Below are 16,729 nucleotides of genomic sequence, written 5' to 3' on the forward strand. Positions count from 1 at the left end.
ATGGAGCCTGCTTCTGCCTCTGCCTCTGCCTCTCTCTCTCTCTCTCTCTCTCGTCTCATGAATAAATAAATCTTTAAAAAAAATTAGTGGTATTCATCAGTGAGGCATCTGGGTCTGGGATTTCCTTTGTGGAAATTTTTTTGGTTATGAATTCAATCTCTTTACTTGCTATAGCTCTATTCAGATTTTTAGTATTTTTTCTTAAGTTAATCTTGGTAGTTGAATCTTTCTAGGTATTTGCCTAGTTCTATTTGCATATAATTGTACACAGTATTCTCTTCTCTAATAATGCTTTGTGTATATATAAGATCTGTAGTAATGTCTCTGCTTTCATTCTTGATTTTAGTAAAGTGAGTCTGTTCTTTCCAGTCGGTCTAAAGGGTTGGCAATTTTGTGATCTCAACGAATTAACTTTTGAGTTTGTCTTTTTTACCCCCTAGTTTCTTAAGGTTGGGTTATTGATTTGAAATCTTTTGGTTAACATAGGCTTTTAAAGCTATAAATTTCCATCTTATGCCTTAGCTATATCCCATAAATTCTGGTAGGCTGCTCTTTTGTTTTCATTCATACCAAAATATTTTCTAATTTTCCTTTTGATTTCTTCCATTGGTTATTTAGGAATGTACTGCTTAATTTCCATATATTTCTTAATTTCCCCAATTCTATTCTGTTATTGATTTCTAATTTTATTCTATTTTGGTTATAGAATATACTTTATATTATTTCTCTCTTAAGATTTATTGATTTTTGTTCAATGGCCTAGCATATAATCTATTATGAATAGCAATCCATGTGCACTAGAGAAAGCTGTAGATTCTGCTATTGAGTGGAATGTTCTATAGATGTCTGTTAGAGCTGGTATGTTTACAGTGTTGTTCCAGTCTCCTATTTACTTATCTTCTGCTTAGTTGTTCTATTCACCATTGAAAGTCTAAAGTCTCCAATTACTATTGTTCAATTGTCTCTCTCTCTCTTCAATTCTGTCAATTTTTAATTCAGGTATTTTAGGGCTCAGTTGTTAGGTAGAGAGTGACTCTTTTATCGTTATAAAATGTCCTTGTCTCTAGTAACATTTTTGTTTTAAAGTCTATTTGTCTGATACAAGTACAACCATTCACCTTGCTACCATTTATATTGTATATCTTCTTCCATCTTTTAAATTTCAACCTATTTGTGTCTTTGATTTATGATTTTTTAAGAGATTTTATTTATTTGTTCATGAGAGACACAGAGAGAGAGAGAGAGACAGACAGACAGACAGACAGACACACAGGCAGAGGGAGAAGCAGGCTCCATGCAGGGAGCCTGATGTGGGACTCGATCCTGGGACTCCAGGATCATGACCTGGGCTGAAGGCAGACGCCCAACTGCTGAGCCACCAGGCGTCCCTGTGTCTTTGATTTAAAGAGTGTCCCCTGTACATCCAACATACAGATCATGCGTTTTTATCCATTATGTCAATCTTTGTCTTTTCACTGTCCTGTTTAGTTCATTTAATGGAATTTCTGATAAGGTAGAGTTTACATCTGACATTTCGCTCTTTGTCTTCTTTATGCAATTATGTCTTTTTTATTCCCCAATTCCTCCATTACTGCCCTTTATTTTATTAATTAATTAATTTTTGGTGTTAAATATTTCTAGTGCTCCATTTTAGTTGTTTCTTTTTACTGCATTTCTTTATTTTCTTAGTGAATGCCCTGGGGATTACAACGAACTTCTTAATTCATAACAATCTAATCCAATTAATTCCAATTTCAATTGTATATAAAAACTTTGCTTCTCTACAGTTCTGTGTCTTCTCCTTTCTGCTATATTTATATCCTTATACATTATAAGCCAATCAACATAGTATATTAATTATTGTTTATTGTACATATTTTTGAACCAGACAGAAGAATTAAAAATAAAAAATATTTATACTGTGTTTTGGGTTGACCTTTGTAGTTGCTTTTACTGGTGCTCTTTACTTCATATGGATTCATTTGTCTTGTGAATAGTCTTACTGAATGAAAGCAAGGAGTGTTGAAAAAGCATTCACTAACCATTCCTATAAGCCATTCCTAACCATTTCTGAATTGCTTTATTAGTATCAACTGAATCACCATATACCTAGAACTAAGTGTTTTCAATTTCTGAATTTAAACTCAACTTCCTTTCTTAACCCAAAGTGACTTAGACTAGGGATCAGAAGACAGATTCTAGGGTCAACTCTGCCACTAAATGTGTAACCTTGGATAACCTAGGTTAATGGTGAGCTTTTAGTTTTTTCATGTGTAAAAATGTGAACTGGAATAGTTTTCCTATAACTTTTCTTCAGTTTAGAAACTTTTTCTATAAAAAAAAAAAAAAAAGGCGTTTTCCCCATTACTTATACAGGTGGTATTCTCTAAAACCTCATTACTTTATGCTTGATGGGAGTGGAGAGAGAAGTCAATGCTTTTTCTTTTTTTTTTTTTTTTTTTTAAGATTTTATTTATTTATTCACGAGAGACAGAGGCTGAGACACAGGCAGAGGGAGAAGCAGGCTCTGTGCAGGAAGCCTGATGTGGGACTCGATCCCGGGACTCCAGGATCATGCCCTGGGCCAAAGGCAGGTGCTAAACCACTGAGCCACCCAGGGATCCCCATCAATGCTTTTTCTAGTATTCCCCCACTCCATTCTACTTAACTGTGTAGTTAAATAGAATAATATTTCCCAAGGAAAATCATTCCATTGATCTACTTTGTAAACTTTATGGACTACCTATTGCTTATTATCTCAAATCCCAAATTAGATCATGTAAAACTCTTTATTGGGGGATGCTTGGGTGGCTCAGCGGTTAAGCACCTGCTTTCGGCTCAGGGCATGATCCCTTACAGGAAGCTTGCTTCTCCTTCTGCCTGTGTCTGCCTCTCTCTCTGTGTCTCTCATGAATAAATACATAAAACCTTAAAAAATAAATAAAACTATCAACTATCCTATCTGTAATGTCTAAGCTTGTGTCTTTCAACACAAAGAGAAAGAGAGAGTATTATTATCTATCAATTTCATGGAGTCAATCAGATTTACCATGTTGCCAAATGTGCTTCAAATGCTCTTAGGAAAGAGACGTACAAGTTTACAGATCTTTTTTTTCCACTGAACTTGGGATATATCTTCCTTATCCTTGTTTTAATATTCTTAATATATATGCTGAATCCACTATCAGTATATAGCATTACTTTGTGAGTTTGTTTTTTTAGTTTATATTGGTGGCATGTTTTACATATCCCTTTCTAATGTGCTATTTTTCCCAATATTTTACTTTTGAGATTTATCCACAGTATAAATTCATGCAAAGGAATACTGGTATATACTATTCTAGTATCCCGTTGTATGAACTCTCCAAATTCTATTCATTTCTCTACTAATGGATGTACATATTATGTCCAGATCTTTCATTACAAAACAATACAATGAATTGTATTGTACATGTGCCCTTATATACATGTATAAGATTTTCTGTAGGATAAATATCTAAAAGTCTATAGTTAGATTTTAGATATGCACTTTTTCAGCTTTATTAAATACTGACAGATCATTCCTCCAAAAAAGTTGTGCCAGTAGTGTATAAGAGATTATACTGATTACAGCCTTTCTATATTGTCAGTCAGATTTATTAATATTTCACATCTTCACTGAGGTTTTAATTTGCATTCCCTCCTTCAAAACATAGCTCCAACCTCCCTTCTTCCCTAAAACTTTTCATTAGTCCCATGAATTACCCCCAAGAAGATAAGGTACTTTGTATATAGGTAGTATGTGGCCAACTTTGTAATTAACATTAAATTCTTTTCTTTTTAGGATTTTATATTTATTTGAGAGAGAGAGAGTGAGAAAGCAAGGAAGCACAAGGAGGGAGAGCGGGCGAGGGGGGTAGAGGGAGAGGCAGGTTCCCTGAGCAGGGAGCCTGACGCAGGCCTTGATCCCAGGACCCTGAGATCATGACCTGAGCCGAAGGCAGATGCTTAACTGACTGAATCACCTAAGCGCCCCACCAATTTTTATTTTCTTGAAAATAGGAAGAGATATATACTTTAAAAATGAACAAATGAAATATTGGTACTAGTCAGTAAGAATACGATTTTATTGTTTTACACCAAATATAAAAATAAATTCTAGTTCATTTACATATTCTGAACTTTTTTTTATTGATATTTTAGGAAGCTTTTTATTCTTTAAATGGACTACCTGAAAATTTACATCCAATTTATAAATCCGATCTTATGTCTTACAACAAGAACCAAGCACGATAATATTTTGCACATAGATACTATCGGAGTGAGTTGATTTTGTAAGTGCGGCATAGCTTACACTATCAGTTTTTAAAAATATGTGCTTATAAAAAATATGTTAATATAGTCAAATTTCAGATCTGTAACTAGTGTGTATGGCTTTTTGTATCTCTAGGGAAAAGTCATTAATTAATAATGAAATTTTTAAACTATTTGACTTTCTCATGTAACATCATAAAAAGTGGCATGGTACAGACATTCAGGAGAAACAAACTCCAATGGGAAAGAAGGGATTGGTTTAATATTTAAATCCTGACCTTTCTAAAAACCTTTAAGAATGAGGATTTAGCAAACATTTTGTTTGCCAGGCAAAGCTACAGAGCAACTAAAAAACTAATTTGGGCCATGAAATTTTTAGGATTAAAGGTCTGGATTAGAATTCTGAGGCCCCAAGTTTTTGTCACAAAGGTGTGAGCTATTATTTTAGAATCTCAGTAATCTCACCCCTAAGGTATACTAAATGTTTATAGTTTGGTCAGAAAAGGACTTGGCTCTGTATCTGAAACAATGCAAGGGCTCAAATGGTAGCTATTATTTTTATTATTTTTTACTTACATAACCCCCAAACAGTTCAACTGAAGATCTTTCACATTCTCTCAAAACACCAAACCTGCTACTTCTGTTTTCCTTATTCTAGAAGATTTTATTATTTTTCCAAACATTTGCAGCTTCTCCCTAGGGATGGCATGGTTGACGATGTGACTTGCACCGAATAATAAAACATGGATGGAGGTCAACATGTAGTTCACCATTATCTCTGTCATGATACCAGCAACATTCTATGTAGAGGTTGGGTCTCAAGTGAAAATTATGTGGAGTATAGCGACAGATAACCTGTTAACAACAGGTAATATGAGCAATAGCCTTTTGGTAAATTATTGAAGTTTACAGGCTATTTTTAACCACAAAGTAACTGCCTATCCTGACTGATAAGATTTATCTTCGTGAACATGGCCTTTTCATCCACCTAAATATTCAAAGGGAGTCTGGTAAAATTCTTATCCTCTTTTGGTTTTGTTCTATGGCCAGTTTCATCAATTCTGGTCAATTCTACCTCCCTAATATGTCTCAAATTATGCATTAGTAATAAGACCTTAATCCAAGTTTTCTATTTGATCTATTGCTACAATATTTTCTTTCTCCAGGTCTGTTCCCCTTGAACATTTTAGTCTGCATTAGTAAGATTAATATATTTTCTTTTAAATACTTCAAATGCCTATCACAATTTTAAGTGCTTAAACAGTTCTTTTTTTTTTTTTTTTAATTTTTATTTATTTATGATAGTCACAGAGAGAGAGAGAGGCAGAGACACAGGCAGAGGGAGAAGCAGGCTCCATGCACCGGGAGCCTGACGTGGGATTCGATCCCGGGTCTCCAGGATCGCGCCCTGGGCCAAAGGCAGGCGCCAAACCGCTGCGCCACCCAGGGATCCCTGCTTAAACAGTTCTTATTAAACTTATAAATGTAATAAAATTCAAATTTTCTTAAACACCTCACTACTGGCTAAATAATAAATATATACAGACTATCTCAGTAATAACACTCATTTCCAAATATTAATAGCATCAGTTTGATTTACTTCACCATTTCTACACTTAAGTCAGAGAAAACTCTAGGCCCCAAAGGGCTTCACTGATTAAGTTCTACCATATATTCAAAGAAGGTATCTGAGTTGTGTGTATTTTTTTAAGATTCCACATTTAAGTGAGATGATACAGTATTTGTCTTTTCTGTTTGACTTACTTCACTTAGTATAATGCCGTCAAGGTCTATCCATTTGGGGCAAATGGCAGGATTTCCTTCTTTTTTATGACAGAGTAATATTCTACTGTATGTATATATGTATACTGTATGTATATATGTGTCTACCCACACCACAGCTTCTTTACCCATTCATAGATTGAAGGACACTTCAAAGATTGTTTCCATGTCTTGGCTACTGTAAATAAATGCTGTAAATAATGCTGCAATGAACATGACGGTGCAGATAACTTTTTAAATTACTGATTTCATTTCCTTCAGATGAATATCTAGAAGTAGAACTGCTGATCATATGGTAGCTTTATTTTTAATTTTTTAAGGAACCTCCAGACTATTTTCCATAGTGGTTAGACCAATTTATAGTTCTACCAACAGTGCACAAGAGGTTCCCTTTTCTCTGCATCCTCACCAACACTTATTATTTCTTGTCTGCAATAGTTATTAAAACTAGCCAATCCTAAGCTGTTACTCTACCCTGCTTTGTCTTTCCTGCAGGAACACCAATGATGGCTTTTGGGCTAGGCTTTTCTCTTGCTCTGCCTCCAAATGAAAACCTGAAGCTTTCCCTGTGGTCTAGTGTAGCATTTTGTGCCCCCATTCTTTTAGGCAACATAAGTAAAAAAATTCTTTCAATGGCAGTAGCCTCCCCATGTTATTACCCAGTCATCTCCATAAATTAAAAGCCTGCAGGTACAAGTGAGACAATTACAAAATAGCAATAACAAAAAGATTAATGAAATGGAAAAGATTCTGGGGGAAAGAAAACCCCAGACAGCCTGAGTTTTGACAGATCTTTTTTTTTTTTTTTTTTTTTAATTTTTTATTTATTTATGACAGTCACAGAGAGACACAGGCAGAGGGAGAAGCAGGCTCCATGCACCGGGAGCCCGATGTGGGATTCGATCCCGGGTCTCCAGGATCGCGCCCTGGGCCAAAGGCAGGCGCCAAACCGCTGTGCCACCCAGGGATCCCAGTTTTGACAGATCTTAACCCAAAGTTTAAATGCATTCAATCCTTTTGGATGATAAATAAATAGAAATTACAGAAGGTAAACTTAAATTAGGAAACTGCTGAAACACGTAAGAAACCAAAATACCTGAACTTTTCTTTGGATGGTAACAACAGTGAATAGAGCTGGGGACATTCAATGGTGCTTAAAGCTCAAATTCTTTAACACAGACGTGGAAGTTATAACAGGGCAGCTAAAGCACTCACACATGCTTTATCTTCTCTATCAGTAGAAGACAAAATCTCAAATCAAGCACATGCTTGAGAATGCAAAATGGTACACCCACATTTTGGGAAAAAAGCTGGCAATTTCTAATAAAGTTAAACATAGCCTTACCATACAATCCAGAAATCATATTCTTAGGTATTTACCTAATTAAGTTAAAAACTTATGTCCATCCCAAACCCTACATATGAATGTTTAAAACGGCTTTATTTATAATTTCTAAAAACTGGAAAGAATCAAGCTGTCCTTCAATAGCTGAATTGATTGACAAACTGGTACATTCATCAGTGAAGTATTAAATCACAAAAAGAAACTGTCTAGACCATATTGCTAAATGAAGAGAAGCTGGTTGAAAAGGCTACATCCTGTATGAATCCAATTAAATGCCATTCTGGAAAAGATAAACATATAGGAACAATAAATAAATTAGTGGTTGCCAAGGTTAGGGGAGTTGGAAAAAGGGGGATTTAGAAAGGAATGAATACACAGGGAGATTTTTAGGGCAGTGAAGTTATTCATTATGATAATGTAATGATGATATATGACATTATACATTTGCAAACCCATAGAACTGTATAATACCAAGAGTGAACCTTAATGTAAACTGTGGAACTTAATGAATATTGGTTTGTTAACTGTAATAAAAGTACCACACCAATATAAAATGTTAATAGGGGAAACTGTGTGGGAGAGGTGGTATGAAAGAAATTCTCTGCTCAATTTTTCTCTAAACCTAAAACTGCTACAAAAATAAATTGTTAATGAAAATGGGAGGAGGAATGACAATTCTAGAAGCACAAAACACGGTTCAGATGCTGCCACTCAAAAAGAATGATAAATGTCTATTACAACTTCCCTAAAAGCTGTATCAGTAGCAGTGATGTCAGGTGGGATTCTTAATATAGCTCATGAGCCAAAAGACCCACTGTGTATAATATGACATACTACCAAACACAGAACCAGAAAATATTGACAAAGTGATCTAAAGGGCCAACTGTAAGAAAATTAATTTGATCTCAAGAAATGAAACAGAAATCATCCCATAATATATTCCCAAGAAATAGCATAATATTCCCAAAAAAAGTCAAGACATAGAGCACTCCATTATCCTGATTTTTAGATCACGCACATACATGATTTAGCCCTCTGTCAAGGACTGTCTTTTAGCAGGCACCAACCAGGTGGTATCATATATCCACAGGCAAGATCTAACTTGTCATGCTTGGCACACCAGTTAAGTTCCTGAATTAAGATAAGGAAATCTGCCTGTTATCAAGTTTATTAAGTTTATTAACCTTTCACCTCTGTTACCTATTTTTTGTTCAGTTTCTCACATTCAATCATAGCTTTTAGTCCACTGTCCTTAGGATGTATCCTTCATAACTCTTAGTTTTTTGATCTCTTAGTTTTTGATCACTATTAACTGTCTCTACTGGTTTAAGACCTGACTCCTGACTGGCATATCTATAGAATTTCCTCAGTCTTTTTAAAAACACTTACTGAATGCTTCAGTTCAGACTCAGCAAACATTTACTGAGCTCCTTCAAGTTCATTTCACCTTCATAGCCACAGCCACTCTAAGAAGCCATTAACTACCTCCATTTTATAGAGAAAGATACTCAGAGAAGTTAAACAACTTGTCTTAGGTCACCCAAATCAAATCTAAATCTACCAGTCAAGTCTAGTGCTCCTTCTATCATCTTTACTTCTCTCCCCGTCAAATTTTAACACAATTTGACATTACTAGCATACTGTGCTAGTTAGAATCTAAGGCTTCACTTCACCTTCTGACCTGTTTTTCAAATAGTAACTAAAAACAGATCCCCTAGATCCACTGAGCAGCCCCACCCCCAACCCTTCAAATCCTGCTCTGGTAGATTCTTCTATTCCCAACTCGTTTCTCTAAATCCATCTATACCACTACTGTAACACAGTAGCTCTGGTGCCCTCAAGATTTCAAGAAAAATTCTACCAATAGAATCTTCTTTTTGGGGAAAGGAGAGAAATAAGTCAGGAGCATCATGGTCTTATGTCAGTCTGTTGTCTTCCCTCTTATAGACCATAAGCTATAGCAACTATATCAATGAACTATAATTAACTGCTCAATAGATTCTTTTATGTATTAAGTTATAAAAAACTTGAAACCAGTGATCGGCTTGATAACTCAAGACACTCTGAGAGGCTCAAAGTAAATAGATACCTGCCACATTCATTATTTTTGCAGAAAAAAAAATCTTAACAGACTTAACTTTGACCATAAAAAGCAAGTTTAGTGAAATGAACTTGCTGCTAAAAGCTATCCAAGCACATGTGAAAACTGAAACCAAGATATATTTTTCATGCCACGTTTATACAAACCAGCAAAGTTCAGAACCCAAGCCAACTGTTCTTGATTTTTCAATAGCAAAGTTAACAAAGTAACCTATTAATCTTGTAAGCAAACCATAATTGCCCACTATAGACAGATACTAAGTTTGTAAATTAATAAAATTTTTTTTTAATTTCCCAAGGAGGTAGAAGGAGTAATGGTTAGGAAAGCCCTGTGTAATCTTGAGATTATCTAAACCTCATTTTGTTTCATCTGCAAAATAGGGACAGGTATATGCCTCAGAGGATTGTTCAAAGAATAAGATCATGAAGTTCCTAGCACAACGTTTTTTATACAGTGAGCACTCAAAATGTTCCATCTTCTTGTTATTATTCATTATGTCCTTAGTCTTGATGTTTCCTCACTTATAATATTAAAATCTCCACCATGTAAGGCAGCTGTGAGAATTAAACATAGTACTTGATACATCATAAGTATTTATGAAAGCCCATCATTCCCATCCCATCAGCATTACTGGGGGAATCAGGAATCAAGTAAGTACAAAACTACATTTATAAAGCCATGGGTTGGAGAAAAAATATATCAGCTCTCAGGAATTATGTATTTGCTTTCGGGAGGGGGAGTCTGACACAATTTTATTATTGTATAATGTACACACAGTCATTTAATCACATAATTAAGTCATGATTATTTAATGATTTGAAATAATGATTTATAATAATCATTAAAATGAAAGGCTAAACTTAGTTAAAAACCAACCAGGGACTAATACACTGCCTAAAGCAAAACAAAAACAGCTTTAATGGCAACTAAAGATACACACAAGAAATTTAAACATTAATTAGTGAGACATTTTAGAAGCAACTTCAAAAACAGTCTCATTATTTCATTGTTTTATGAAGCCAAAACAACACTTTGAACTGGAGTTTAAAAGATGAATTAATAGGAATCCACTATTGTGAAGTTGCATTGTTTTAAATTTTGCGTTCTTCTGAAAGAAATACACATGTAATGTAAGACATAAGGAAATAAAAATTTCAGTTTCCTTACCTGTTGTGTCCCATCTGCACTTACAATAGGGGCAGAGAGAAGAGAAATATCACTACTTAAAATCTGAGCTGTATCCAGTAGTGGTGGATGTTCTGCCATTATCAATAAGACATTAATATACTGGATAGCCTTCCAATTCTGAAAAACAAAAATATATAGCCATCTCTGTGTACATCCTTAAAAATACATTAAAATATAATACATTCAAGATCTGTCTCATTCTTTAACCTAAACAGATATTGCTGTCAAAGAAAATACATTTCTTACAACTTAACCAACTGCAAGTCAGTGTAGGTAGGAAACTAAGATATATTAAGGTCAATATATGGGGCCCTAGGTAGCTCAGTCAGTAAAGGGTTCGACCCTTGGTTTCAGCTCAGGTCACGATCTCAGGGTTGTGCGATCCAGCCTTGTGTTGAGCTCTGCACTCAGCAAGGAGTCTGCTTGAGATTCTTTCCCCTTCCCTTTCTCTCCAATTGTGTACCTCTCCCTTGCTCATATGTTCTCTAAAATAAATAAATAAATAGATAAATAAAATCTTTAAAAAAGTAATAAATAAAACCAATATACGAGCAGCTTCTATTTAAATTCCATGTCTGTCTGTATTCCTTCCATCTCTATGCAATATTTATTTAATCACCACTACTCTAGCTAAATACTAGATAATATTTAGTATAGGATAGACTGTAAAATGCAATGACTGAGTGAACAATTCTATTACTATTTTTTCTATGAGCTGAGAAGGTGATTATGAAGACACAATCCCCTCCTCATCACCTTTATCAGTTTCTAGAAACTACACAAGAATTATGATTTGTTATTGATTCCTCAGGCAGAGCAACACAGTAGAAAACTTTGCTCAGGACTAGGAAAAAACCCTTCAAGTTTCAAGTTTTAAGCTCCGACACTGGTCTTCTGTCATTCTAGTTTTACTATTCTTAGTGACACCTACTTTAAAATAAACTATATCAGGGGGAGGAGCAAGATGGCGGAAGAGTAGGGTCTCCAAATCACCTGTCTCCACCAAACTACCTAGAATACCTTCAAATTATCCTGAAAATCTATGAATTCGGCCTGAGATTTAAAGAGAGACCAGCTGGAATGCAACAGTGAGAAGAGTTCGCGCTTCTATCAAGGTAGGAAGACGGGGGAAAAAGAAATAAAGAAACAAAGGCCTCCAAGGGGGAGGGGCCCCGCGAGGAGCCGGGCTGAGGCCGGGGCGAGTGTCCCCAGGACAGGAGAGCCCCGTCCCGGAGACGCAGGAGCTGCACCGACCTTCCCGGGGGAAAGGGGCTCGCGGGGAGGTGGAGCAGGACCCAGGAGGGCGGGGATGCCCTCGGGCTCCCGGGGACAGTAACAGAGCAACTGCGCACCCAGGAGAGTGCGCCGAGCTCCCCAAGAGCTGCAGCGCGCACGGCGGGACCCGGCGGGACCCGGAGCAGCTCGGGGGGCTCGGGCGGCGGCTCCGCGGAGGGGGCTGCGCGGAGGGGGCTGCGCGGCCCCGGGAGCAGCTCGGCCGGGCTCGGGCAGAGGAAGAGGCTCCGTGCAGAGGGGGCTGCGCGGTTCCAGGAGCAGCTCGGAGGGGCTCGGGCTGCGGCTCCGCGGAGGGGGTTGCGCGGCCCGGGAGCGCGAATCCACCAGCGCAGGCTCCGGAGCACAGGGCGCCGGGACACAGCCCAGGATCCGGCGTCCCCCGGGACAGGCAGAGGCCGGGAGGGCCCAGGACAGCAAGGACGCTCCTGCCCCGAGCAGATCAGCGGCCCCGCCCCGGAGCCTCCAGGCCCTGCAGACGGAGTTCCTGCCGGAGCTGAATCCAGGTTTCCAGAGCTGCCCCGCCACTGGGGCTGTTCCTCCTGCGGCCTCACGGGGTAAACAACCCCCACTGAGCCCTGCACCAGGCAGGGGCACAGCAGCTCCCCCAAGTGCTAACACCTGAAAATCAGCACAACAGGCCCCTCCCCCAGAAGACCAGCTAGACGGACAACTTCCAGGAGAAGCCAAGGGACTTAAAGAACACAGAATCAGAAGATACTCCCCTGTGGTTCTTTTTTTTTTTTTTTTTGGTTTTTTTGTTTTGTTTTGTTTTGTTTTGTTTTGTTTTTTGATTTGTTTCCTTCCCCCACCCCACCCCTTTTTTTTCTCCTTTCTTTTTCTCTTTTTCTTCTTTTTTTTTCTTTCGTTTTTTTTTCTCTTCCCTTTTTTTTCTCTTTCTCTTTTCTTTCCTTCTTTCTCTCCTCTCTTTTTCTCTTTTTCCCAATACAACTTGCTTTTGGCCACTCTGCACTGAGCAAAATGACTAGAAGGAAAACCTCACCTCAAAAGAAAGAATCAGAAACAGTCCTCTCTCCCACAGAGTTACAAAATCTGGATTACAATTCAATGTCAGAAAGCCAATTCAGAAGCACTATTATACAGCTACTGGTGGCTCTAGAAAAAAGTATAAAGGACTCAAGAGACTTCATGACTGCAGAATTTAGAGCTAATCAGGCAGAAATTAAAAATCAATTGAATGAGATGCAATCCAAACTAGAAGTCCTAACGACGAGGGTTAACGAGGTGGAAGAACGAGTGAGTGACCTAGAAGACAAGTTGATAGCAAAGAGGGAAACTGAGGAAAAAAGAGACAAACAATTAAAAGACCATGAAGATAGATTAAGGGAAATAAACGACAGCCTGAGGAAGAAAAACCTACGTTTAATTGGGGTTCCCGAGGGCGCCGAAAGGGACAGAGGGCCAGAATATGTATTTGAACAAATTCTAGCTGAAAACTTTCCTAATCTGGGAAGGGAAACAGGCATTCAGATCCAGGAAATAGAGAGATCCCCCCCTAATATCAATAAAAACCGTTCAACACCTCGACATTTAATTGTGAAGCTTGCAAATTCCAAAGATAAGGAGAAGATCCTTAAAGCAGCAAGAGACAAGAAATCCCTGACTTTTATGGGGAGGAGTATTAGGGTAACAGCAGACCTCTCCACAGAGACCTGGCAGGCCAGAAAGGGCTGGCAGGATATATTCAGGGTCCTAAATGAGAAGAACATGCAACCAAGAATACTTTATCCAGCAAGGCTCTCATTCAAAATGGAAGGAGAGATAAAGAGCTTCCAAGACAGGCAGCAACTAAAAGAATATGTGACCTCCAAACCAGCTCTGCAAGAAATTTTAAGGGGGACTCTTAAAATTCCCCTTTAAGAAGAAATTCAGTGGAACAGTCCACAAAAACAAAGACTGAATAGATATCATGATGACACTAAACTCATATCTCTCAATAGTAACTCTGAATGTGAACGGGCTTAATGACCCCATCAAAAGGCGCAGGGTTTCAGACTGGATAAAAAAGCAGGACCCATCTATTTGCTGTCTACAAGAGACTCATTTTAGACAGAAGGACACCTACAGCCTGAAAATAAAAGGTTGGAGAACCATTTACCATTCGAATGGTCCTCAAAAGAAAGCAGGGGTAGCCATCCTTATATCAGATAAACTAAAATTTACCCCAAAGACTGTAGTGAGAGATGAAGAGGGACACTATATCATACTTAAAGGATCTATTCAACAAGAGGACTTAACAATCCTCAATATATATGCTCCGAATGTGGGAGCTGCCAAATATATAAATCAATTATTAACCAAAGTGAAGAAATACTTAGATAATAATACACTTATACTTGGTGACTTCAATCTAGCTCTTTCTATACTCGATAGGTCTTCTAAGCACAACATCTCCAAAGAAACGAGAGCTTTAAATGATACACTGGACCAGATGGATTTCACAGATATCTACAGAACTTTACATCCAAACTCAACTGAATACACATTCGTCTCAAGCGCACATGGAACTTTCTCCAGAATACACCACATATTGGGACACAAATCGGGTCTGAACCGATACCAAAAGATTGGGATTGTCCCCTGCATATTCTCGGACCATAATGCCTTGAAATTAGAACTAAATCACAACAAGAAGTTTGGAAGGACCTCAAACACGTGGAGGTTAAGGACCATCCTGCTAAAAGATAAAAGGGTCAACCAGGAAATTAAGGAAGAATTAAAAAGATTCATGGAAACTAATGAGAATGAAGATACAACCGTTCAAAATCTTTGGGATGCAGCACAAGCAGTCCTAAGGGGGAAATACATCGCAATACAAGCATCCATTCAAAAACTGGAAAGAACTCAAATACAAAAGCTAACCTTACACATAAAGGAGCTAGAGAAAAAACAGCAAATAGATCCTACACCCAAGAGAAGAAGGGAGTTAATAAAGATTCAAGCAGAACTCAACGAAATCGAGACCAGAAGAACTGTGGAACAGATCAACAGAACCAGGAGTTGGTTCTTTGAAAGAATTAATAAGATAGATAAACCATTAGCCAGCCTTATTAAAAAGAAGAGAGAGACGACTCAAATTAATAAAATCATGAATGAGAAAGGAGAGATCACTACCAACACCAAGGAAATACAAACGATTTTAAAAACATATTATGAACAGCTATACGCCAATAAATTAGGCAATCTAGAAGAAATGGACGCATTCCTGGAAAGCCACAAACTACCAAAACTGGAACAGGAAGAAATAGAAAACCTGAACAGGCCAATAACCAGGGAGGAAATTGAAGCAGTCATCAAAAACCTCCCAAGACACAAGAGTCCAGGGCCAGATGGCTTCCCAGGGGAATTTTATCAAACGTTTAAAGAAGAAATCATACCTATTCTCCTAAAGCTGTTTGGAAAGATAGAAAGAGATGGAGTACTTCCAAATTCGTTCTATGAAGCCAGCATCACCTTAATTCCAAAGCCAGACAAAGACCCCACCAAAAAGGAGAATTACAGACCAATATCCCTGATGAACATGGATGCAAAAATTCTCAACAAGATACTGGCCAATAGGATCCAACAGTACATTAAGAAAATTATTCACCATGACCAAGTAGGATTTATCCCTGGGACACAAGGCTGGTTCAACACCCGAAAAACAATCAATGTGATTCATCATATCAGCAAGAGAAAAACCAAGAACCATATGATCCTCTCATTGGATGCAGAGAAAGCATTTGACAAAATACAGCATCCATTCCTGATCAAAACTCTTCAGAGTGTAGGGATAGAGGGAACATTCCTCGACATCTTAAAAGCCATCTATGAAAAGCCCACAGCAAATATCATTCTCAATGGGGAAGCACTAGGAGCCTTTCCCCTAAGATCAGGAACAAGACAGGGATGTCCACTCTCACCACTGCTGTTCAACATAGTACTGGAAGTCCTAGCCTCGGCAATCAGACAACAAAAAGACATTAAAGGCATTCAAATCGGCAAAGAAGAAGTCAAACTCTCCCTCTTCGCCGATGACATGATACTCTACATAGAAAACCCAAAAGTCTCCACCCCAAGATTGCTAGAACTCATACAGCATTTCGGTAGCGTGGCAGGATACAAAATCAATGCCCAGAAGTCAGTGGCATTTCTATACACTAACAATGAGACTGAAGAAAGAGAAATTAAGGAGTCAATCCCATTTACAATTGCACCCAAAAGCATAAGATACCTAGGAATAAACCTCACCAAAGATGTAAAGGATCTATACCCTCAAAACTATAGAACACTTCTGAAAGAAATTGAGGAAGACACAAAGAGATGGAAAAATATTCCATGCTCATGGATTGGCAGAATTAACATTGTGAAAATGTCAATGTTACCCAGGGCAATATACACGTTTAATGCAATCCCTATCAAAATACCATGGACTTTCTTCAGAGAGTTAGAACAAATTATTTTAAGATTTGTGTGGAATCAGAAAAGACCCCGAATAGCCAGGGGAATTTTAAAAAAGAAAACCATATCTGGGGGCATCACAATGCCAGATTTCAGGTTGTACTACAAAGCTGTGGTCATCAAGACAGTGTGGTACTGGCACAAAAACAGACACATAGATCAGTGGAACAGAATAGAGAATCCAGAAGTGGACCCTGAACTTTATGGGCAACTAATATTCGATAAAGGAGGAAAGACTATCCATTGGAAGAAAGACAGTCTCTTCAATA

General features: G+C 37.8%; 1 protein-coding gene across 3 annotated transcripts in view; it reads right to left on the reverse strand.

Moving 5' to 3' along the window:
• Nucleotides 1-16,729, reverse strand: part of FNDC3A (fibronectin type III domain containing 3A) — a 175,523-nt gene that overhangs the window by 128,296 nt on the left and 30,498 nt on the right. For all 3 annotated transcript variants that reach the window (XM_035704449.2, XM_025478344.3, XM_049099193.1), the window contains exon 2: nt 10,689-10,826. In XM_035704449.2, the coding sequence (XP_035560342.1) occupies nt 10,689-10,787 (99 nt within the window). In that variant the 5' untranslated portion in view covers nt 10,788-10,826. The remainder of the gene's footprint in view (nt 1-10,688; nt 10,827-16,729) is intronic.

Source organism: Canis lupus, chromosome 22 (genome assembly GCF_003254725.2).
Source record: "Canis lupus dingo isolate Sandy chromosome 22, ASM325472v2, whole genome shotgun sequence".
Classification (NCBI taxonomy): Eukaryota; Metazoa; Chordata; class Mammalia; order Carnivora; family Canidae; genus Canis; species Canis lupus.